The sequence below is a fragment of the Portunus trituberculatus genome, chromosome 3, assembly GCF_017591435.1.
Source record: "Portunus trituberculatus isolate SZX2019 chromosome 3, ASM1759143v1, whole genome shotgun sequence".
Lineage (NCBI taxonomy): Eukaryota > Metazoa > Arthropoda > Malacostraca > Decapoda > Portunidae > Portunus > Portunus trituberculatus.
The window spans coordinates 1,118,656-1,143,970 of NC_059257.1; the positions used below are offsets into that span (position 1 = coordinate 1,118,656).

At 43.2% G+C, this 25,315-nt stretch overlaps 1 protein-coding gene across 1 annotated transcript in view; it reads left to right on the plus strand.

The window, feature by feature from the left end:
* Positions 1 to 7,897, plus strand: part of LOC123508301 (solute carrier family 13 member 2-like) — a 20,655-nt gene extending 12,758 nt beyond the window's left edge. The window contains exons 5-7 of the mRNA XM_045261891.1: positions 6,138 to 6,415; positions 6,881 to 7,018; positions 7,150 to 7,897. Coding sequence (XP_045117826.1) covers positions 6,138 to 6,415; positions 6,881 to 7,018; positions 7,150 to 7,275 — 542 coding nt within the window. The 3' untranslated portion in view covers positions 7,276 to 7,897. The remainder of the gene's footprint in view (positions 1 to 6,137; positions 6,416 to 6,880; positions 7,019 to 7,149) is intronic.
* The last annotated feature ends 17,418 nt before the right edge of the window (positions 7,898 to 25,315 follow it).

Sequence of the window (25,315 nt, forward strand, 5' to 3'; positions counted from 1 at the left end):
GTCGAGCGGCCAGAAACCAGCATCCACTAGAAGGCTAGGTATTGGAGATGTCCGAAATGCACTTGTAGCCAAGCGGACCCCAGCATGATGCATGGGTCAAGCGTGCGTAGTCGTGTATCCGTTGCGGATGAGTAGATCTCAAAGCCGTATTCCAGCTTGGGAAGTATGAGTGTACGGTGAAGCAGCAGCAACGTGTCCCTGTCCGCACCCCAAGAGGTGTGATTTAAAACCCGAAGAAGGGATAATGCCTGCCGACAAGACGCCTTAAGAGAACGGAAATGGGGAACCGAGGTGAGACGGTTATAAAATAAAAGACCAAGATATCGAGTCGCCTCCACGCATGAGAGGCGTCTATTGGCGAGGTATAAATCCGGGTCTGGATGGACACCACGGTTGCGACAAAATGCATGGCTACGGTCTTGAGGTGGAGAATCGAAAACCGTTCATGTTGGCCCAACTGGACACCCTATTGATCGCCAGTTGGAGCTTGCGCTCAATCAGTGACATCCTAGCAGCAGCAAAGAAATACATAAATCATCAACATATAAGGAGCTGTGAATGCCATCTGGGAGAGTATCAATAACACCATTTATGGCGACTGCGAATAGTGTAACACTAAGAATACTTCCTGTGGGACACCATCATTTAGAGCAGTAGCCTCAGAGAGAACACTCCCACTCGAACCCGTAAAAGACGTCTGGATAAAAACTGCTGGATAAAAATAGGAAGGTGGCCACGAAGGCCAAAATTAAACAAAGACTGTAAAATGCCATGACACCAAGCCGTGTCGTAGGCCTTCTCCAGGTCAAAAACACTGTTACTTGATGGTGGTGATTAGCGAAGGCCTCACAAATAGAAGACTCTAGGGATAAAAGAGCATCAGTAGTAGACCTCATCTTTCGGAAGCCGTACTGTACCGATGACAAGTACTTCCCCTCTCCAAGTACCACATGAGTCTTACATTTACCATCTTTTCTAACACTTTACAAATGCAGGACGTCAAAGATATAGGACGGTAGTTCGTAGCCTGGAGATTATCTTTCCCAGGCTTCGGAAATGGGAGAACCACTGCCACAGCCCAAGAAGATGGAAAGTCACCGGTATGCCAAATCATATTATAAAGATTTAATAAAAGTTAAAAGCACTGTCAGACATGTGGCGCAAGAAGGCATAAGGAATATCATCTGGCCCAGGAGAAGAGTCATGACACTGGGACAAAGCAGTCCGCAACTCGGAGGCAGAGAAGGGACATTATAAGACTCCTCCAGTGGAAGAAAAATTTATGCCGAGAGATTCCATTCTCTGGCGGTGACGTGCGCCCGGGCTGCAGGATGCCTCCGGGAAACACTGGCAAAGTGCTCCGCGAAGAGGTCGGCGACAGTCCTAGGGTCTGCCACCGTTCGCCCAGCAGACAACAAAACTGGTGGGGAAGGAGCAGAATACTTCCCAGCAATTCGGCGGACTTTGTTAAAGACATCCGTAAGAGGGTGCGGGCGTTAATGGAAGAGACATAAGCTTTCCAAGAGGCTCTTTGTGCCTCTTTCAAAACGCGGCGGGCTCGAGCTCGGCAGCGCCGAAAAGCTTCCAGGCACTGCGGGTCCCCACGATGTCGCCGGAGACGAGAGAAAGCTGCCCGTTTCTCTTTCACCGCTTTAGTGCATGCTGCGTTCCACCAAGGAACGGGACGCTTAGTAAAGCGACCTGACGTCCTAGGGATTGTCTGAAGCGCTACTGAAATAAAAAATCGGTAAAATAATCAACAGCCTCAGCACAAGTAGAAAAGTCAGCCAGCGGACGGATAAAAGAGCTAAGGTCTGTGAATCGAGGCCAATCTGCCTTGTCTAAAACCCAGCGTGGGGCCGGGACTGTGGCTCAGAGTTCACAGATTCCAATAAAATCGGAAAGTGGTCACTACCGTGTAAATCCGGTAGGACCCGCCAATTAAAATCAAGGAAAGAATTAGATGTACAAAGAGAAAGATCGATAGCTGTAAAAGTCCCAGTAGGACTGTGGAAATGTGTAACATCCCCAGAATTTAAAACCTCCAATCCCTCATCCTCAATAAAAGAACCGATTAAAACCCCACGAGGATTACTAGCACCTTCATCCCACAATGGGTGACGGCCGTTAAAATCTCCCAACAAAGAAAAGGCGGAGTCAGCTGACGCACCAGGCCGTCAAGCTCACCCCTGGAGACAGGAAGCCGAGGAGGAGATATAAACTGCAAATAGTGTAGGATCGTCCCATAAAGACCTTAACAGCAACCACCTGAAGGGAGAGTTGAGTTGCAAGGGACAACAGGTATATCCTGACGGACTAGAATAGCTGTGCCACCGTGGTGGCCCTGGTCAGGAAAGGAGTGCTAAAAAGGCACGATAGCCAGGAGGACTAGAATAAGTACTATCACCTAGCATAGTCTCTTGTAGAGCTACACAGGCTGGAGAGAACTCCGACAGCAAAGCTCGGAGTTCCCCACGAGGCGCGAAGGCCTCTACAGTTCCACTGTAGAAGCTTGAAGATGACTATTTGGGTGCAGTGGACGGGCGAGCCTTTTGAAGGCTGCCCGTGACTCACCTGACTAGAAATAATCAACCGACGAGAAGACACCGGGAGTTGAGATGTGCCGGGTCGTTGGACCGCAGCCTTTCGGCCTACCGGTGAGTGATGCGAACCATCATCACTCCTACCGGTCCTCGGAGGACGAGGGTCAGGCTGGACTGCACTTTTGATACAGTGGGTCCACGAGGGACGGCTGTGACAATATCATCGGACGTCTCCATGCTAAGACCGTCCTCATCACAAGAAGCCCGATCTGAGACGGAGGGCGTCACAGGAGGCTGGACAGAAACTACTGGAGCTACCATTGCAGAGCGGTCCCTGGAGGACTCACGATTATGTGCACCGGGAGAAACCTTAGACTGCTTAGGCTGAGCTAAATCTATCGACTCCGCAGAGCCGCGGTGCCGTTTGGTCATGCCCTTCAAAGGCTTAGGCGATACAGGAGGCAAATGGACATCCACTACATGGGTTAGTTTGGTCAAGTCCGTATTATTCTCGTCGCTTCTTGCAGGTGACTCAACTGAGTCATCAGACAAAAGGGCAAACCTATTGGCCAATGAACAGGACCACCCGCCCCAACAGAGCGAGAGGTAGCAGAAGGGTTGTCTTTGGACCGGCAGACTCAGCTGAAGAGCGAGCGGCCAATGAAGCATAGGATGTCGCACCAGTACCGTCCTTCTGGCGGTACAGGAGTTCACGGCGGGCGCTACCGAGGCTGATGAACTGAGTGTTAGCAAGCTGTAGAATGTCCTGCTCCAGGCGATACCTGGGGCATTGCCTGGAACGTACCTGGTGAGCATCACGGCAATGGAAACAATAAGCTGCAGCATTGCAATGCTCCTCAGAATGTGAGTCTAGTGCAGAGCAATTACCACATCGAGAAGCTTCCTTACAGAGCTTTTGCCGTGACCGTACCCATAGCATGAGAAACACTGAAGAGGGCGAGAAACAAAACGCCTCACCCTAAGATTAATAGGTCCGATATTAACACGGTCAGGAGGGTGGAACCAAAAAGGTGAGAAGGACCATGTTGGAGGAGTTCCTCATCTTAGTCACCTTCTGGACTGAGGTAGGACACATAGCCAGTATTTCCTCGTCAGGAAAATCATAAAGATCCTGACTGTACACACAACCTTTACTGTAATTAAAGGTGGGATGTGCCTTAATAGTCTCAAACATGCTGTCAGAAGGGCATGGGAGATGTTGCAACATCCTTGCCTGCGTGATATCTTTCGCTCGCACGAGCACCCCCTTCCCGTATTTCTTGAGGTTTCCCTCAGGAATCGTGCCGATCTCTTTGGACAAGTACCGGGAGGCGTGGATGAAATTCCCGCCCATTTCTGTAGTACGCCACAAACCAACGTGGAGGCGGGATCTGGCGGACTTCAGGAACTGAACTCTCTGAATGGTGGTCAAAAAGATTTGGGATGTAGTCCGTTTTACTGTCCGAAATATTGCGAGAGTGGAGAAGTTCTGTCTTAAAGCCAGAGCCAGCAAGGGCAGAGATGCTACATGTTCATAAGCCAAACGGGCTTCATCACATGACAGAAAAGTTACATAGCAGCGGTTAGAAGGAAAGTCCTTATCATAAACAAGTCGAATGCGAAGAACCGTGCCATACACCTTGAGAAGTGAGTGCAAGGCGTGATAAGAAAATGATGGGTTAACATTTACCATCACAAGGAGTCATATGCAGCAGAAATACGTCCCTCAGAAGAACTCCCAGAACAGGAGACTGCTGTGGGAGGCTCTTGTGGAGGGAATCCTCCTTCCCACTCAGACCTGAAGATGACGTCTCGCGGGCCAGGTCAGCCACCTCACGAGAACCTGACAGTTTTTTGTGTTTCACCATATATATAAAGTTACACAAAAATTGGCTCCAGGGCAAGGAAACCACCTACTGGGACTACAATGGGAGGGAGCGCTGGCTGCCGTGGACGGGTACCTCGTCCCCATGCGGACCAGTCGTTTTAAAAAGGCCCCACATGATACGAATGTTTGTCCACGACAGAGCTGAGACCCCTCCCAAAGCATCCCAGCCTGGACACCCAACCATCCAGCACAGGACGGCCCCTATTGGGCGATCCCTCCAGCGGGTGGCTCCGCTGGTCCACTGGCAGCCTACGTAGGAACCATTTAGTCTGGCCCCTCACTGGCGACCTTACTAGCATGGGTAGCCCTCTCCCCTCGAAAGGGCAGAGCAGGGCCTAAGCCCCTCTAGCCTAGCTCGCCAGGTCACAGGGCACGCAAGCCCCCACCACGACAAGGCGGTTCCCATCTGGGGGACTCTTGCCCCTTAAGATCTTTTCTCTATTAAATAACTACATTATATTTACGTAAGTTATCAAACATTCATTTTTGAATTATTCAATATTCATACAGATCAAGTTCTTTAAAACTATCCCATCAGCCTTCTCTATAATTTCTAGTACCCTTCTTTTTTTATGCAGGATATAAAAGCAGAGAGAGAGAGAGAGAGAGAGAGAGAGAGAGAGAGAGAGAGAGAGAGAGAGAGAGAGAGAGAGAGAGAGAGAGAGAGAGAGAGAGAGAGAGAGAGAGAGAGAGGAGTGAGAAGGAGGGAGAGAGAGCTCTTAAGTTCAGTGTGAACTGTTTACATCTTGAAGAATTGTTGTTCCCGAAAAAAACGTGGAAAAGTGCAGGGTGGCATCATTGGCGTAGGAATGGATAGGACGAGAAGTTTGGTGTGGAAGAAGAGAGAAAAACTGTCTGGAGGATTGCGTTGATTTAATATATGAAGGGTTTCAATTTTTGAGATACTTGAAGAAAATGAAATTTGCTCTACTCTAATCAGAAATTTTTGAGAGATCTGAAGTCAGACGTTATTTGGCCTTCTTGACTAAACTGTTAACATTCTGACATGTTGGGCGCTTACGAGCAGATATTGAAAAGTGCAGGGTTGTATCATTAGTGTTAGTTGTGGATAAAGGAAGTTTAGAATATCATTGATAAATAATAGAATGTGAGTAAGTGGTATAACAGAACCCTGATGAATACGACCGTTAACAGATATAGAAAAGCAGTAACCGTCTACCAAAGCTGCAATAGAAAGAAAACCTGAGATAAAGTTACAGAAAAATAGAGGTTGTAGGAGAGAGTAGTTTGGAAATTATATGTCTGTTCCACACTCTATCAACTGTTTTTGGTATGTCTAAACCTTAAGGCAACAGCAAACACTTCACCAAAAACCTTAAAAGAGGATAATTAAGACTTGGTAAGGAAAGCTAAGAGGTCACCAGTAGAGCAGCCTTGACAGACCCCATACTGACGATCTGATAACGAGCTATGAAGTGATAGATGGTTAAGAATCAAAGAATTTAGATAGGCATACTATTAAAAGAACAACACCGTAGTTTTTCTTCCTTTGTGCAAAGATAAAGTATGAGAAAATAGATACACTTAGTCACGTCAAACCTTTTCACTTTCTCTCTCTCTCTCTCTCTCTCTCTCTCTCTCTCTCTCTCTCTCTCTCTCTCTCTCTCTCTCTCTCTCTCTCTCTCTCTCTCTCTCTCTCTCTCTCTCTCTCTCTCTCTCTCTCTCTTGTCATTTTGTCATTTCAGCTCCAGGCGCGAAGCAGGTAGAGAGATGTATGAGCTGGGAAGCAGTGCACAAAAAAGTTCCATGGGGAATAGTGCTTCTGCTGGGAGGTGGCTTGGCCTTAGCGGAAGGTGCGAAGCATTCCGGACTGTCCATCTACTTCAGCCAACAGCTTGCCAGGCTTAAAGATCTCCCAAAAGAAGCGGTGGTGGTGGTGGTGTGTTTATTGGCCGGTGGAATGACGGAGTTTGCTTCGAATACCGCTACGGCGTCCATCCTGTTGCCTTTGTTAGCGAACCTGGTGAGGCCAAGAGGGAGACTGGAGACTTCTTCAGTTATTCACTTAGTAAACAGGCAGTAAAAACTGCAAATAACGCAGATTAAGCAGTGAATAAATAGGTATATAAATAAGATTCGATAAGAATGAATGAAAAATGCTTGCTGACTAATGAGAAAATCATAAAGATGTATGTGTATTTGTGAGAAGGGAAGAAAGCAAGAGGTAAGAGCTGGTCTCTCCTCTAAATATCACATCTTTCTTGACTTCATTGACTTCATCTTTGTTGACTTCATTGACTCGAAGAAGATATATTGTCAACTAATAAAGATCATGGATATAAATACAGGCTTTATATGTTACATCAGCATTCATACTTATCTGTTGTTTTCATTTATTAATTTGTTAACTTATTTGTTTGCCTATTTTTGTATACTATTGTAACTACTATTTTGTTACTATTTTCATTATCACTTCTTTTTCATACAGGCACTGACAATTCAAGTAAACCCACTTTATCTACTGATACCTGCTACCGCATGTTGCGCCTACGCTTTCATGCTTCCGGTCGCCACTCCTGGGAATGCCATTGTTTTGTCCGCCTCTGGAATGAGAACGATTGTTATGGTGGGTTGATGGAGGATTGTTATTTACCATCAATATTAAGTAGATTAACATTTTCATAGGCAAATAAATATCCTGGCATATGTAAAAATATATTCTCATCATCATTAACAGAAACATTTCTCCTTTCATAGATACGTGCTGGGATTGTAATGAATATTGCTTGCATCACCGTTACTGTCTTTCTCATCAACACGCTGGGATATGCAATTTTTGACCTGAACACCATTCCCACCTTCAAAAACTACACCATCGTGTAGATCAGGATTGCGCCCTGGAGAAAACGTCGGTGTTTTAGGGGTCACTATTAAAAGACAAATAAATTCATGGTCAGTAACCTCTCATATATGAATATCTCTTTTATTTATCAATTTCCGCCTATATACAAGTATGTGAGGTTCAATGTACCTAGGAGATACCATTGTTTACCATTCATTTGTGAAAATTGTAAAAGGTTGAAGAATGTTTAATTTCCTTTTATTACCATAACTTTGTAAATCAGTTGAAATGATCAGGTCAGATGAGTTAATCTGGAGCGTTTATCGTAATTTGAGAGAGAGAGATACTGATACTGATACATTTATTGGGCCTTTATGGGTACATTAAAATCAGTATGATACAGAAAGTGAAGAATTCCCTCGGTCTGTTGAGCATAAGCTCTTTTACAGACCTATTTGAAATTTATGTTAGGCCGACGCGGTTAGTTGTAAAGGCCTAATTACTATACATATATTTACAAACAAGTAAATTAAAGATTTCCTAACTAAATTCCACTTCTACAACCAAATATACATCTACATAACACATATGTAATAAATGCAGTAATAAATACAGTAGTGGATGATAATGACAAATAGAATAAATAGTAATAGAAACAATAGATAATGATAAATGATAAATAATAGTAAAGAAAAATAAATATAATAACATAGCAATGATATTAAAATAATAATAATATAATAATATAACAATTATAATAATAATAGTAAACGTACAATAATAAAACAATTGACATTAAAACATTATTAATAATGATACATTAATAAATAAAATAATAATGAAAATTATGCAAATAATAACAATCACATTACAATAATAATAAAAATATAATACTATAATGATAACAGTACTATAATAATAATAATAAAAATAATAATAATAATAATATATTATTATTATTATTATAATAATAATAATAAAATAATAAATGATAATAGTAAATGTACTATAATAATAAAACAATTTACAATAAAACAATAATAAATAATACAGTGATAAATAATAAAATACTAATATACTAATAATAATGAGAAATTATACAAAATTAACAATCACATATTACAATAATAATAATAACAATATAAATACTATGATAATACTATAATAATGATAATAAAATGATAATAATAATAATGATAATAATAATTATAATAATGATGATAATGATAATAATAATAATAATTATAATGATAATGATAATAATAATAATTATAATAATAATGATAATTGTTATGATAATAATAATAATACAGAGCAATAAATAAAAGTCCCTAATATTTACTAAGGAAGAATTGTTTTATCTTGTTCTTAAAAATTTGAGGTGATTTGATATTTCTAAGTTGTTCTGGTAGCTGGTTCCACTCTTTGACACCTCTGGTTGTGACATATTGCTGTGCGTGGGATGTTCGACACAGCGGGAGCTTTAAATCATATGGTCTGCGGGTATTAGGGTTCTTAGACATGAAGTGGAATGTGTCGTCTGACTGTCGTGAATATAGTGACTTGTGAACAAAGATGTTAGTCTGGAGAGATATTATGTCGCTTAGTTTTAGTAATCTAATGGGCCAGTATGGGCTGAACGATGACTAAATGACATGACTCGCAGTAGCTTCTTTTGTGCGACAAAAATATTGTCTATGATGGTACTGCCTGCTCCCCCCCAAATGGCACAACAATACAAAAAATTTGTGTACGCTAATGATATATATATTTGTCTTAAACAATGAAGAGAAAGATTATTTCTTATCTTGTATATAATTCCAGTTAGTTTATTAGTTTTAACAATAAGCTCACTAATTTGTGATCTCCATTTTAGCTTTTGATCTATCATTATGCCCAGAAATCTACATTCTGACACTTGGTTTAATAACTTGTTGTTAATATAAACCTTAATATTGACTGTATTCGTCATGAGTGGGAGGATAACATGCAATGAGTTTTAGAAATATTTAAGGTAAGTTTATTGCTGTGAATCCAGTTTGCAACTTTCACTAGTTCAGCATTAAGAGTATTGGTGATGTTTAAATTCTCCCTTGAATGTAAATAGTGGTGGTGTTACGTTCACCGGTTAAACTGGTAAGATTGGCATCGGAGTCACAAAAACTGCCGGTGAACAATAACAAAACTGGTAAAAAAAACAATAACACTGCAGGTTCAACTGGTGAGGAAATGCAAAGGGGTCACTTTAAAAGCTACTTTAATAACCCATAATGAAATTGACACATATATAACAAGAAACATGAAACACAGATATATAACATGAAACACAGGAAAATGACATACACATATACATATAACACAGTAATAAATACAACAATAAAGAACCCAACTTAATACCTAACAATAATCCTAATCCTATATAGAGGCAATGTGGAAAACACGGACGAGGGAAGTGATACTTATGCGGTGTCGCAGTGGTGAAATGCTGGGTGATGGTTGATCCCACGGCAGAACCAAGAGGCGTTGTGTTCACTGGTTGAGGCTTGGATCTCAACTGCCAATCCAGAAAACCAAGAGCTGGCTCAACACTTTCGGTTGAGTCGAAAGGGGCCGCGTGAATCCAACTTCGGGACAGTAGCGGGCTTCATGAAACGGTGACGTGGAAGGTTCACGAGACGGTGGCGTGGAAGGTTCACGAGACGGTGACGTGGAAGGGAGGCGGAGAGGTGGCGAACGAGGTAACAAGCGGAGGAGGTGATGGTAGTAATGCATGTTACGGGCGGGCCGTAACATTTCCTCCCCTAAGACCTCCGTAATGGGCTCATGAAGGAGGTGAGACGGAGATCTTGATAAGGCGTCGGCGATGATGTTGTCCACCCCACCACCAGACACAGCACCTCGCAAAGGAAGAACCTGCAGAAGCTTGAAGCGCACATCGGAGGAGACGATGACGAGGAGGCGATACACGAGCCAGACAGCGGTGATGGTGGTGAGAGAGACCAGCCAGAACCAGATGAAAATGTAGATCTTCTCGTTGATGATGTTAACCGCCAGCACACACATGGTGTCGTGGGTCTCGATGGTTCCCGAAGGCCGAACTTCCTGAAGGTGCACTTGGTGACTCTGGGGAAGATGCGTGTCATGGGATCGATGCGCTTCTCGGGGTCCATGTCAGGGAAGTTGATGACCTCCGTGCCGTAGGTGAGGAAGGTGCCGCCCAGGAACAGGTCGGTGAAGTAGATGTTGCCCTCCAAGTCCTGAGTTATGTAATTTATAGCCCTCTGGAAGGTGGCGGGAGCATTAGACAATCCAAAGGGCATCACTGTGTATTGGTATAGTCCGAAGGGAGTGATGAAGGCGGATATTATTTGGGCCTCGTCCGAGAGGGAATCTGGTAGTAACCTTTAAGCAAGTCTATAGTGGTTACAAATTTGGCTACTCCTATACTATCTATAAGGTCCTCTATCAAGGGCAATGGGTAGGAGTCTGGCACCGTCACTTTATTTAATTTCCGGTAGTCGGTGCAAAATCGACTACTACCATCTGGCTTAGATGTTAACAGGCAGGAGAAGCCCAGGAGATATACTAGGTTCTGCAAGGTGATGACAGAGCAGATAGTCTACCTCTTTTTCATCAAGTCTCTTTTAATGGGTGAAATGCGATAGGCTGGTTGTCTTATAGGCTTGATGTCATTAGATGTTAATGTTATGTCATGTTGGATAGTATTACAAACTCCTGGAAGGTCACCTGTGATTTCAGAAAAGTCTAGCAATAACTTTTAAGATCAGACTGTTGTGAAGGTGTTAAGGAAAGAAACACCTCATCAAGGTTGGACATGATTTGGCTGTTTGAGGGGCGTCCTTTAGGTGACGAGAAGAGGAATTCGATGTCGGACTCTTCCTCGGGGGCACAGGACCAGACTCCTTCCTACCAGACATACAGGTACAGCGCGAGACAAGTCGTCCTCTGGTTCTCTGGAGTGGTAAGGTTTCATTAGATTAATATGAACTAGTTGGGAATCCTTACGACGGTCAGGAGTGTGGACCACATAATTTAATGGACTTAGTTTTTGAGCCACAACATAAGGTCCCATGAACTTACTGTGAAGAGCATTGCCTGGAGTGGGGAGAAAAAGTAAAACCTTGTCTCCTGGTTTGAAACTTCTCATGACAGATTTGGGAAGAGAATTCTGTTGCATTTTAGTTTGAGATTTGAGGAAGTTTGATTTAGCAAAAGATCTGACTTCACTGATTTTATTCTTAAGGTTACTGATGTAGTCAGACACACTGGGGCTTGAAGGAGTATTTTGAGTAAACCATTGATCCTTTAATATTTTGAGAGGCCCCTGATCTGTCTACCATAGAGTAATTCAAAAGGGAGTAACCTAAAGAATCTTGAGGAGATTCTCTTAAAGCGAAGAGAAGGAAAGAAATACTTTCATCCCAGTCTCCTTGATGCTCCAAGCAATACTTCTTCATCATGGATTTTAATGTTTGGTGAAACCGCTCCAGACAGCCTTGGGATTGGGGTGGTAAGCCGAGGAGGTAACATGGTCGATGTTTAGCTCATTCACTATCTGTTGGAAAAAATGGCTAGTGAAATTGCTACCCTTGTCAGACTGAATTTGTTTTGGAATTCCTACCGAGGTGAAAAATGTATTAGATGTTTTACAATGGTCTTTGATGTGATGTTCTTAAGAGGGAATGCTTCAGGGTACCTGGTAGTGGGATCCATGAGGGTTAACAAATACTGATTCCCTCGTTTGGTTTTGGGTAAGGGCCCTACGCAGTCTAGAATGATCTTTTCGAAGGGCTCCGTCTGAACTGGAATAGGCGTCAGAGGAGCTGGCACAAGGCGTTCGTTAGGCTTACCCACAATTTGACATATGTGACATGTTTTTACATAGTGTGACACATCCTTTTTCATTCCTGGCCAAAAAAATGTTGAAGAGCCTTCTTGTAGGTTTTTGGATGCCTAGATGACCTGACAATCCATCATGAGCTAGTTCTATAATGGCTGGTCTTACAGACAAGGGATGACAACTTGATGTGTTTCTGACCAGGTGTCTAGTTGTTTCAGTTCAGGAGGTCTGTAGGCACGCATCAGGACTCCTTCCTGATAATAAAAACAAGGCAATTTAGACATATCCTTTGTCTCACTGGCAACATGTCTGATCTTAGCCAAAGTGAGATCCTGTTCCTGAGCATTAATCAAATTCTCCTTTGAAATGATGTTATTATACAAGTTGTCAGTAGAGGCAATCATTGGTGGAGGAGGTGATGAAAGGGCAGGGGACTTGGACTGAGACCTGGTGACTGCACACACTGGGAAGAAGTGAGGGATGTTTCGTCCAGGGTCTTAGTGGGACTTTCTGTTAAGGGAGAATCAAGAACAATTAAGTTTGGAACAGCCAAGTTACCCGCAAGATCATTACCCAGTACAAGATGTACCCCGGTACTGGCAGTTCACCAGGTTTAATGGCTACCTCAACCTCTCCTGAAATGAACGGGCACTGTAAGCTAATATTAGCCAAGGGATAGGAGAGCTGTGATTCGAGACCTGTAAGGATCACCTTCTCCCAGTGAAAGCCTGTTTGATGTTAGGGATGACATCTTCCCTTAAGATGGATTGGGCAGCACCTGTATCACGCAGAACCTTGATATTTATTGCCTTGTCTTTACCATCAGTCAGGGACACTTTACCTTGATACATGTACGAGTCATAAAGTTCTAGAGGAGAGTTGACAGGGTTAGCTAGGGCCACTGGTTTCTTGTTCTCAAATGTGTTAGGTCTAGGGGCCACAAAAGAAAATTGACGTTGAGAACCCTTGCAATTTGGGTGTCTACATTTCTGGATCGTGTGACCTGGCTTCTTACAGTATGTACACCAGGGGGAATTATATGCATTTGGCGAGAATCCGGTTGGCTTACCACCCGCGCCCCAAAACCTTCCCCAAAGGAGGACCTAACATTAGACAGTGAACCACGACCTCTACTACCCAGGGATCCCATCAACAAAGCAAACGCATCAGCCACTTTAGCGGCAGACATAAGATCACTCTCTCCCGTTCTTCCACATGCCTCAGAATATTAAATGGTAACTTGTTCTTCCATTCTTCCAGGACCATTAGATTGAGCAACTCCGAAAAGGTGGTAATGTTAAGAGCGGCTAACCATTTCTTAAATTGTCTTAGTTTCTCACTAGCGAATTCAACATAGGTGTGAGACTCTGGTTTCACATACTTTCGAAACTGTTGTCTGTATCCATCAGAAGTGATAGAGTAGGCGTCTAGAATGTTACCTTTGATCTCTTCATATTCTACCTCATCACTAAGGCCGTTGTATACCCTATAAGCTTTTCCTACTAGCTTAGGGACAAGGAGAGACACCCACTGATCCTTGGGCCATTTATTCCTATTAGCAATGCTCTCAAAAGCGCGAAATGACCCGTCAACATCAGATTCATCAAAAGGGGGAACTAGCGGAGCAGCTGTAGCAGGATTAAAGCTTGCTAACTGTTTCTTTATATCTATTTCTTCCCTCTAAACTTAGCGTCATTTCGTAGGGCTAACTCCTGAATTTCTAACTCTTTCTCCTGCCTTCTAAGTTGTAACTGAAATTCTCTCTTTATCTTTATCTTCTTTTTCTGCCTGTAGTTGCATTTGTCTTTCCTGTAATTCTCTCTTTATCTTTATGCCTGTTTGCTTTTTCTGCCTGTAGTTGCATTTCTTTTGCTTCTTTTTCTGCCTGTAGTTGCATTTGTTTTCATGCATCCGGTATTCTAGTTTAAGCTTCTCAATTTCCCATTGACTTATCCTACTCTTATCCTGTTCTTCCTGGGGACTGTGTATTATAGTCCTCGTAGAGGCTGACATGGGAGTTAACTCTTCTATGGCATTTCCTAGCAACTGACCTTCTTGCACTAGATGTTCAACAACTACATTCTTAATGACCTCTTTAGTCATCTGAGACGTGATGGGAACATCAAAATGTTTAGCGATGGTCTTCCATTGGTCCTTCTTTATATTAGCATATTTAAGTTGTTCCAGAGAAGGGTCGGCACAAAAATCTTCAACGTTAAACTGAGCGGAAGCCATATTAAATAGATGTTAAACCACAACAAAAAAATGATAAGCGAATTACTTAAGTGAGGAACTTGGCAGAGTGATAATAAAGGCAACCTTGAAATTACCTAGATTATACTTAAGTAAACACTTATGAGTACAATCACTAATGAGGGGTAAACTAGAGAGTTACGGCATTAAGAGGGATCCGGATTACTCTAGTTACGAGACTTGAGAGTGAGGAGCGAATTGTACTGAGACTTGTTATTGATAAGGAGGCGGATTAGTCTGAGAGACTAGTTAAAATGGCCGATTCTAACTAGCGAGAAAAATGATCCGCGAAGTGAGGGCATTGAGGGTTCGCATGAACATATGATGATCCCAACACTTGGATAACACTTATTACACACCTGCCTATGTGCAAAAATAGAGATAAGTGCTATCGGTGAACACGCCTTTCTACCTGGTTTCCTGCTCTACCACTGCTATGCGATACCAATGAAAGTCACGAAGCACGTTTAACCCAAAAGGAGCCACTTGATCGCACAAAGGTAAATTTAAACCACACGCAGAGTAAGTCACAGAAAAAAACACATCAGAGTCACAACACCACAGAAACACAAGCAATCACAGAAAAAAGTCACTGGAAAAATGGAACACTGAACATGGGTTATAATGGTCCTGTCACGGTCGCCAATTGTTACGTTCACCGGTTAAACTGGTAAGATTGGCATCGGAGAGCCGGTGAACAATAACAATAAAAAAAACACTGCAGGTTCAACTGGTGAGGAAATGCAAAGGGGTCACTTTAAAAGCTATTTTAATAACCCATAATGAAATTGACACATATATAACAAGAAACATGAAACACAGATATATAACATGAAACACAGGAAAATGACATACACATATACATATAACACAGTAATAAATACAACAATAAAGAACCCAACTTAATACCTAACAATAATCCTAATCCTATATAGAGGCAATGTGGAAAACACGGACGAGGGGAAGTGATACTTATGCGGTGTCGCAGTGGTGAAATGCTGGGTGATGGTTGATCCCACGGCAGAACCAAGAGGCGTTGTGTTCACTGGTTGAGGCTTGGATCTCAACTGCCAATCCAGAAAACCAAGAGCTGGCTCAACACTTTCGGTTGAGTCGAAAGGGGCTGCGTGAATCCAACTTCGGGACAATAGCGGGGCTTCATGAAACGGTGACGTGGAAGGTTCACGAGACGGTGGCGTGGAAGGTTCACGAGACGGTGACGTGGAAGGGGAGGCGGAGAGGTGGCGAACGTGGTAACAAGCGGAGGAGGTGATGGTAGTAATGCATGTTACGGGCTGGCGGTAACAAGGGTAAGTTCAGGAGAAGAATTAGGGCGAAATCCGAATTGTGATTCAGATAGGATTGAGTACTTACTAAGGTAGTCCATCAACCTGTTACATACAATTTTTTCAAAGATCTTACTGATACTAGGGAGAATTGATATTGGCCTGTAGTTAGTGTGTACGTTTCTCTCACCTTTTTTGTGGACTGGTATAACTCTGGCTATTTGTAAATGTTTAGGAAAACACCCTTCAGCGAACGAACGATTAATTATGTATTCTAAAATGGGAGATTTCGTCGCAACATTTTTTTATGACCTTGATATTGATGTCATCAAAACCCGGAGCGGTTGATTTTAAACTTATTACAATATCTTTTATTTCTTGTAGTGTTGTAGGTAAAAGAAAGAAGACTGAACAGGTCGTGGAAAAATGAAGAAAACGAGACTGTCGATTGCTGTACTTTATTAGCTAGAGTAGTTGCTATGTTGCCAAAGTATTCGTTAAATGATGTTGCTATTTCTGAGGGGGTGTGCAGTGTTTTATTATCGAAAGACATTATATCTGGTAACTTCTTGTCTTTGTGTCTTCCCATTAAGAGATTGATTGTTTCCCATGTCTTTTTAGGATTACCCGAGTCATCTTCGAGTCGACTTTTATAATAGTTTTCTTTGGCTGTTCTTATTAGCGAGGTGAGCATGTTTCTATATTGCCTAGATTATTTTTCATAAGTAAGTGGCCATTTTGCATAGAGTTTTTGTAGCTTGTTTCGATGCTTAATATAATTTTTTATGCCTTGTGTTATATAAGGCTTGTCTAGATGTTTTATTTGGCAATTGTACTGTTTGAGTGGAAAATGCTGATCATAAAGATTATTGAAATGTTTCATATAACTAGCAAAACTTGCATTCACATCATTAAAAGTCATTATGTCTAACCATTTGTAAGCAGCTAAGCCTTGTTTGAAAAGATCAATGGACGAGTCCTGAAATGATCGCTTACATATGGTGATTTTGGAAGAGTTACTGAAATTTATTTTAGTATCAACATTAAATATACTAAATACAGGAAAATGGTCGCTAATGGAATTATGGAAAATGCCACTTACTAGATGGTTGTGCAGATTGTTAGTCCATATATGGTCTATCAAAGTAGCAGAATTTCTTGTAACTCTAGTGGGCTTGGTAATTACAGGAAAGAAATGATAAGCATAAAACATATCAATTAGGTTATACATCTGATTATTCTTATTGAGGAGGTTTATATTAAAATCTCCCATCATATAACATGGGAGCTTCTCATTTGCTAGATGTTCTGCAATATTTTCAAGAGATGATATGAATTCATTGAAGCTAGCGTTAGGTGGCCGGTAAATTATGCCGACAATATATGTAAATGGTTGTATAACTTTTATAAATAGTGACTCAATGTGGGGTGTCTGCAGGGTAAAATCATGTAATTCTAATCCTGTAAAGTTATTGTGAAGATAAATTACAACTCCTCCTCCTTGGGTATTTTTACAACTGTGATAAGCAGTGTACTTACTTATATTATATAGTGGGCTAAGCGAATTTGTCAGACGTGTCTCACAGAGGCCGATAACATCAAAGTCAAATTCAAGTCGATCAATGAACTGGTTTAAAAAAGCATCTAAATGAGAGGGTATGCTACAGATGTTGTAAGACAGCAATTTCAAACAGTCACTGGATACTTCATATGGAAAAGTGTCATCACAAAAACAGTAATTACATTTAGGTACATTCAATACATGATCATTCAAAAGATTAGTATCAAAATTGAATTCATCAAACTGTAAGCTATTGATTACATTGAGTGGAAAGCTATGATATTCACTTTCAGTTAGTACATTCAGCAATTCATCATTACTCAAATTAGCAAAAGGAAAAAGTAATTGATCTATCATAATGGATTAGGATTACAAAATATTCTGATCTGCTGCAATAGTTATTTCTTAAATGAACGCGATGATGTTCGCGTGGTCCGCTGCGCTGGGCCTGGGGTGCCTACACTACCGGTACGCGTAGGCACTCCAGCACCACCGGCACCACCTGCAGCAACACCAGCTGTAGCAGAACTACCTCCACGTACGTCCTTACCGGTAGGAAGTCTCCATACGCCAGCTGCTGTCACGTCCGCAACGCTGCCATGGGCAGAACTCCCACTGGCGTCAGCATCTCCATGACGAGCAGGAACGAGGGCAGGAGCAGCGCCAGAGTCCCCACCGGGTAACAACAGCCGGTTCACCTCCGGCGGCACCGCCTCGAACAGGTGTGTGAGGTGGTGAACCACGTCTTCCTGCTGCCTGCACTGGTAATCCATGCGCAGGCGCACTTAACCTTTCCTTAATGATGAGCTTTGTGTGCCTAAAATAAGCCACTTTTCCTTCACTTTTAGCTTGTTTTAAATGTGGCATTTGTGCTTTCTTAATAGCTTGGGAAGCAGGACACAAATCTTCATTGATGTAGACTTTGGTTCCACGCAGTTTGGTGACGTTCCTCATCACGGCTTCTCGGTCTCGAAACCTGATGAAACGAGCGATAATTGGCCGGCTCCGATGGACATTAGGCTGGCCCACTCTATGCGCTCGTTCCAATTCGATGTTGGGTAGTTCCATCTTGGTCTCGAGCAGCTTTGTCACTTGAATAGCAGTTTGTTCCCAGGTTTCGCCAGGTTGTTCATCAATGCCGGTGATTTGCAAATTGTTTCTGCGGTTGTAGTCCTCCTGGTAATTGCATCTGTCTTCAAGCTCTTTTATATGCTTTCCATTCGCTTCTAATTCATCGCGTAGGTTTTTGATGGTTTCCTTGTTGGTCTTGTCTTGAATTTCTTTAACCTGCATTTCTTGTTTAAGGTCGTCCACTTCTTTTTGGGTGAACTCTAGGCTCCTTGTTGCATCACCAACTGCACTATGAAGAGCCTTGATTTTGTCGTCCATTTGCTTGATAAAAATTTCTAGTGCACTGCGGAATCCTTGTTCTTGTGAAGCAAGGATTGATTTCAGAAGTGTCTCATCCATAATGAGAAAAGCAGTGGAAAAGGTTGTAGCAGCGGAGCGGCAGAGCGATACGTCTAACCACCACGGCGGACAGAGAGAGAGAGAGAGGTGTCATACTTATGCTGTTCTGCGCCAATTTCCTAAAGAAAAAACATTTTTACTAGTGATGCATGAGAGACTTCACTCACCAGAATATTCTGGGATAAAGCATCGGCTACGACATTCTCACGGCTTGAAAATACGTGCACTGAAAAGTGTACTCCTGCAATGTAAGTTACCAGAGTGCAAGATTGCCACTGAGATTGCCTCCCTTGAAAAGGTTTGTGACAACAATGTCATCTGTGAAGACTATAATTGAGTACCTGAGGATTAGATCTTGGAAATGAGTAAAAGCCCAGATAACAGCTTGAGCTTCCTGATGGTTGACTGAGTAATTCATATCCGTGGAGTTAAGAACCCTACTTGCTTAGGCAATTAACATGATTTCTATCCCCATGCGTCTTCTGCAGCAATATTGCATCTAGCCCTAAAGAAGAAGAAGCATCTGTGTAGAGTTCAAAAGGTAGAGAAAAACCTGGAAATACTAGAACTGGAGCCTGGGTGAGAGCTGTTTTAAAATCCTATAAACTGCGCTCCTGCGCTGCACTCCAATGAAAGAAAACGTCCTTTTTGAGTAGAGAGAGAGAGAGAGAGAGAGAGAGAGAGAGAGAGAGAGAGAGAGAGAGAGAGAGAGAGGATGGATGGATGGATTTCAATTTTAGGCGCCGCAACATCTACGGTCATATGGCACCTCTACAATAATGTAAAGAGACAAAATTGTTGATAAAAACAACTAAAAGCAGTTAAAACCAATACTATAGCTAAAAAACTAAAAATTCAATAAAACTAAATAAAAGAAAAATACATATAATGAAATAGAATAATATTTACAACTTTGGGAGAAGACCAGCTTCTCCCAAAAAATTAAAAACGTCATGTCCTTGGGCCAGGCACTCTGGTCCAAGGAGATAGCGGTGTCTTAAATCAGTCAAACTGGGACACTCCACAAGTAGGTGCCGCACCGTAAGCGGCACCAGGCAGTCATAACAGTAAGGTTGAGAGTCCCTGGTCAGGAGGTACCTTTGTGTAAGGTACGTGTGACCTATACGCGCCAATAACGTCTGTGCACGGCGATCCCGGACATGGGTGTATGTCCACAGAGGGAGTGTGGAAGTAGTGATCTCTTCCATTTTCGAGGTTGCGAACCCCGTTTGCCATCTCCTCTGCCAAATTGATGCAACCGCCACACGAATTAGATTAAATACATCTCGAAAAGGAACAGGGGCAGGAGATGGAGCGCGACTTGCTGCCTCTTTAGCGAGGCGGTCAGCGTGTTCATTCCCTGGAACACCAACATGACCAGGGTCCCAACAGAACCCAACACGATATCCTCTTCTTGTAAGTAGATATAGCCACTCTAGGGCTGATAAAACCAAGGGTTAAGGAAATAAAGAAGAGAGCAGTAAAAGCACTGCGACAGTCAGTAAAAATTGTAAAAGACGAAACCAGGAAAGTAAAAATAATAATCTGTAAAGCTAGGACTATGGCAAACAGCTCCGCAGTAAAGACAGAGGCTACCGAAGGAAGACTGCCAGACCGATAAAAAGAGGCGAAAACCACACTAAACCCAACGCCTGCGTCGGATTTGGAACCATCAGTAAAAACGGGGATGTCATCAGAATGGATAAAAAAGTGTTATAAAAACCATGTGTGGGACAGAGCTGGAAGAAAATCCTTTTTGCCATCCATGGCAGGATAGCATAATGAGATAAAAGGAAGCTGCCAATAACCAACTCGTGGGAGCCGGAAAGAGGGGACAGGAGTCGGGTCGATAGATAAGTCCGCCATAAGATTTGCCACTCGAAGGCCAAAAGGTTTAGGTAGACTCGGTCGAGTGGCATACGCCTGCAACGCGAGTCCCACAACATTGACAGACAAGGGACAGAATCGGAAAGACGGTGGCTGCGAAACCAACACCGGAGCATCGAAGACTGGCGCCGAAGGTCGAGTGTCAAGAAACAAGCATCCACTAGAAGGCTAGGTATTGGAGATGTACGAAATGCACCTGTAGCCAAGCGGACCCCACCATGATGCACGGAGTCAAGCGTGCGTAGTCGTGCATCCGTTGCGGATGAGTAGATCTCACAGCCGTATTCCAGCTTGGGAAGTATGAGTGTACGGTGAAGCAGCAGCAACGTGTCCCTGTCCGCACCCCAAGAGGTGTGACTTAAAACCCGAAGAAAGGATAATGCCTGCCGACAAGACGCCTTAAGAGAACGGAAATGGAGAACCCAGGTGAGACGGTTGTCAAATAAAAGGCCAAGATATCGAGTCGCCTCCACGCATGAGAGGCGTCTATTGGCGAGGTATAAATCCAGGTCTGGATGGACACCACGATTGCGACAAAAATGCATGGCTACGGTCTTGGAGGTGGAGAATCGAACACCGTTCATGTTGGCCCAACTGGACACCCTATTGATCGCCAGTTGGAGCTTGCGCTCAATCAGTGACATCCTAGCAGCAGCACAATAAAATAAAAAATGAAATACATAAATCATCAACATATAAGGAGCTGTGAATGCCATCTAGGAGAGTATCAATAACACCATTTATGGCGACTGCGAATGATGTAACACTAAGAATACTTCCATGTGGAACGCCATCATTTAGAGCAGTAGCCTCAGAGAGAACACTCCCCACTCGAACCCGTAAAAGACGTCTGGATAAAAACTGCTAAATATAAAAAGGAAGGTGGCCACGAAGGCCAAAACTAAACAAAGACTGTAAAATGCCATGACACCAAGCCGTGTCGTAGAACTTCCCCATTCAAAAAACACTGTTACTTGATGGTGGTGATTAGCGAAGGCCTCACAAATAGAAGACTCTAGGGATAAAAGAGCATCAGTAGTAGACCTCATCTTTCGGAAGCCGTACTGTACCGATGACAAGTACTTCCCCCTCTCCAAGTACCACATGAGTCTTACATTTACCATCTTTTTTAACACTTTACAAATACAAGACGTCAAAGATATAGGACAGTAGGAAAGTCACCGGTATGCCAAATCATATTATAAAGATTTAATAAAAAGTTAAAAGCACTGTTAGACATGTGGCACAAGAAGGCATAAGGAATATCATCTGGGCCAGGAGATGAGTCATGACACTGGGACAAAGCAGTCCGCAACTCCGAGGCAGAGATGGGGGACATTATAAGACTCCCCTCCTGTGGAAGAAAAATTTATGCCGAGAGATTCCATTATCTGGCGGTGACGTGCGCCTGGGGCTGCAGGATGCCTCCGGGAAACACTGGCAAAGTGCTCCGCTTATCGGTGGGTGATGCGAACCATCATCACTTCTACCGGTTCTCGGAGGACGAAGATCAGGCAGGACTGCACTTTCCGATACAGTGGTTCCACGAGGGACGGCTGTGACAATATCATCGGACGTCTCCATGCTAAGACCGTCCTCATCACAAGAAGCCCGATCTGAGACGGAGGACGTCAGAGAAGGCTGGACAGAAACAACTGGAGCTACCATTGCAGAGCGGTCCCTGGAGGACTCACGGTCACGTACACCGGGAGAAATCTTAGATTGTTTAGGCTAAGCTAAATCGATCGACTCCGCGGAGCCGCGGTGCCGTTTGGTCAGGCCCTTCCAAGGCTTAGGAGATACAGGTGGCAAATGGACATCTACTATATGGGTGACTTTGGTCAAGTCCGTACTATTCACGTCACTTCTTAGAGATGACTAAACCGAGTCATCTGACAAAAGGGAAAACCTATTGGCCAAATGAACAGGACCACTCGCCTCAACAGAGCGAGAGGTAGCAGAAACAGTTGTCTTTTGACCGGTAGACTCACCTGAAGAGCGTGCGGCCAATGAAACATAGGATGTCGCACCAGTACCATCCTTCTGGCGGTAAAGGAGTTCGCGTCGGGCACTACCAAGGCTAATAAACTGACTGTTAGTGAGCTGTAAAATGTCCTGCTCCAGGCGATACCTAGGGCATCGCCTGGAACGCACCTGGTTATCGTCACGACAATGGAAACAGTAAGCAGCAGCATTGCAATGCTCCTCAGAGTGCGAGTCTAGCGCAGAGCAATTGCCACATCGAGATGCTTCCTTGCAGGAGCTTTTTCCATGGCCGTACCCATAGCATGAGAAACACTGAAGAGGGCGGGAAACAAAACGCCTCACCCTAAGATTGATAGTGCCGATATAAACACGGTCAGGAAGGATGGAGCCAAAAAAGATGAGAAGGACCATATTGGAGGAGGGGGGAAGGATTTAAAATTAGGCGCCGCAACGGCGGAGGTCATATGGCGCCGCTAAAATTCCTAATGGAAAACAAAAAGGTTTAAAAGAAAAATGATAAAATGACTAAAAGCAGGTAAAAACAATAAAATTTAAAGTAACTAAAACAAAACAAAACAAAAATAAACTACAATGAAATTAAATAAAACATTAAAATACATATAATTAAAAAAAACTCACAGGTTTAGAAGAAGGCCAGCTTCTCCCAAAAACTTAAAACGTCATGGCCCTGGGCCAGACACTCTGGTCCAAGGACCTTTGAGATATAATAGACACCGCTATCTCTACCGCTACAGCGGTAAAGGTAGCGGTGTCATAAGTCAGTCAAACTGGGGCACTCCACTAGTAGGTGCCGCACCGTAAGCGGCACCAAGCAGTCATCACAGTACGGCTGAGGGTCCCTGGTCAGGAGGTACCTTTGTGTAAGGTACGTGTGACCTATACGAAGTCGCGCTAGGAAAATGATGGATTAACATTTACCATTACAAGAGAGTCATATGCAGCAGAAATGCGTCCCTCAGAAGAACTTCCAGAACAGGAGACTGCTGTGGGAGGCCCTTGTGGAGGGGAATCCTCCTCCTTACTCAGACCTGAATATGACGTCTCATGGGCCAGGTCAGCCACCTCACGAGAGCCTAAATGTTTTTTGTGTTTTCCCATAAAAAAACAGCTACACAAAAAATTGGCTCCAGGGGCAAGGGAAACCACCTACTGGGACTACAATGGGAGGGAGCGCTGGCTGCCGTGGACGGGTACCTCGTCCCCATGCGGACCAGTCGTTTTAAAAAAAGGTCCCACATGATACGAAAGTTTGTCCACGACAGAGCTGAGACCCCCCTCCCAAAGCATCCCAGCCTGGACACCCAACCATCCAGCACAGGACGGCCCCTATTGGGCGATCCCTCCTGCGGGTGGCTCCGCTGGTCCACTGGCAGCCTACGTAGGAACCATTTAGTTTGGCCCCTCACTGGCGACCTTACTAGCATGGGTAGCCCCTCTGCCCCTCGAAAGGGCAGAGTAGGGGCCTAAGCCCTCTCTAGCCTAGCTCGCCAGGTCACAGGGTCACACAAGCCCTCCCCACCACGACAAGGCGGTTCCCATCTGGGGGGGATATTCGCACAGAAGTGTTTGAGAATACGAGCTTTGGAGCGACGCACTGTGAAGAAAAGGAGTGTTTGACGAACTAGCTTTATAATCTCTCATCCTTGTTCTATAGCAGGGGTGGCCAACCAGTCGATCGCGATCGACTGGTCGATCACAAGCCAGTTTTATGTCGATCACACTACTCTACCTGTTAATAATATGTCCTTCATGAGTTGCCATGCAAATAGCTGCAGGGGTGATGATATATTTTTTTACTTCTTTAACTATCATTGTGTCATTCATCAAAAAGCGCTTTGTGGTAAAATGCTGAATATGACAGAAGTCATGGACATTTCTTTCAAGATTGTAAATTCAATTCGGGCAAGATGTCTTCAGAGGCGACTGTTTCGAAGTCAATTACAAGAAAGTGAAGCAGAGCACTGATATGTTGTTGCATACAAATGTCAGGTGGCTGAGCAGAGGTAAATTCCTCCAAAGGTTTAGAAATCTGCTACCTGAAATAAAAGTGTTTTTGGCCTCAAAAGATCGGCCTTCTTATCACCCCCTAATTGACAATAAAGAATGGCTGCTGGACATAACTGATACGTTGAATGAACTGAAATTAGATTTGCAAGGAAAAGATACAACTATAGTTGACATGATTAGTTAGTGATGTGACATCATTCAAGCAGAAACTAAAACTAGTATCTTCACAGCTACAGCAACGTGCACTGAGAAATTTCAGAAATATGATATCAGGACTGGAAAATGAAGGTAAACAATGTGATCAGTTTAACAGTGGTCGCTATACTGAACAGGTACAAAACCTCGCCTCAGATTTTGACAGGGGTTTGCAAGATAGAGCAGCAATGGAACCTGTTGCAACATATATGTATTTTCCCTTTGGTAAAAACACTGATGTTAAATATATTGCATCTAAAATGGCCACATTATTTAACATGGATAAATCCGAAGTTGGAAATGAGATTGCGAAACTGCAAAATTATATTCAGATCAAACCCATGGCAACAGGAGGCACCTTCTCAGTTTAGAAAAGTATCTTAATGTCAGAAAATGTTCCATGTCTCTAAAATTTTTTTTGGTTGAACCTACCTCTGTAAATCAACATTTTCACACCTGAAATACATCAAATCCGGTTAACACTGTTAGATGAAAACCTGAATGCCTGCTTAAAGCTAGCAATCACCAACTACAGCCCTAACTACACCATGTAG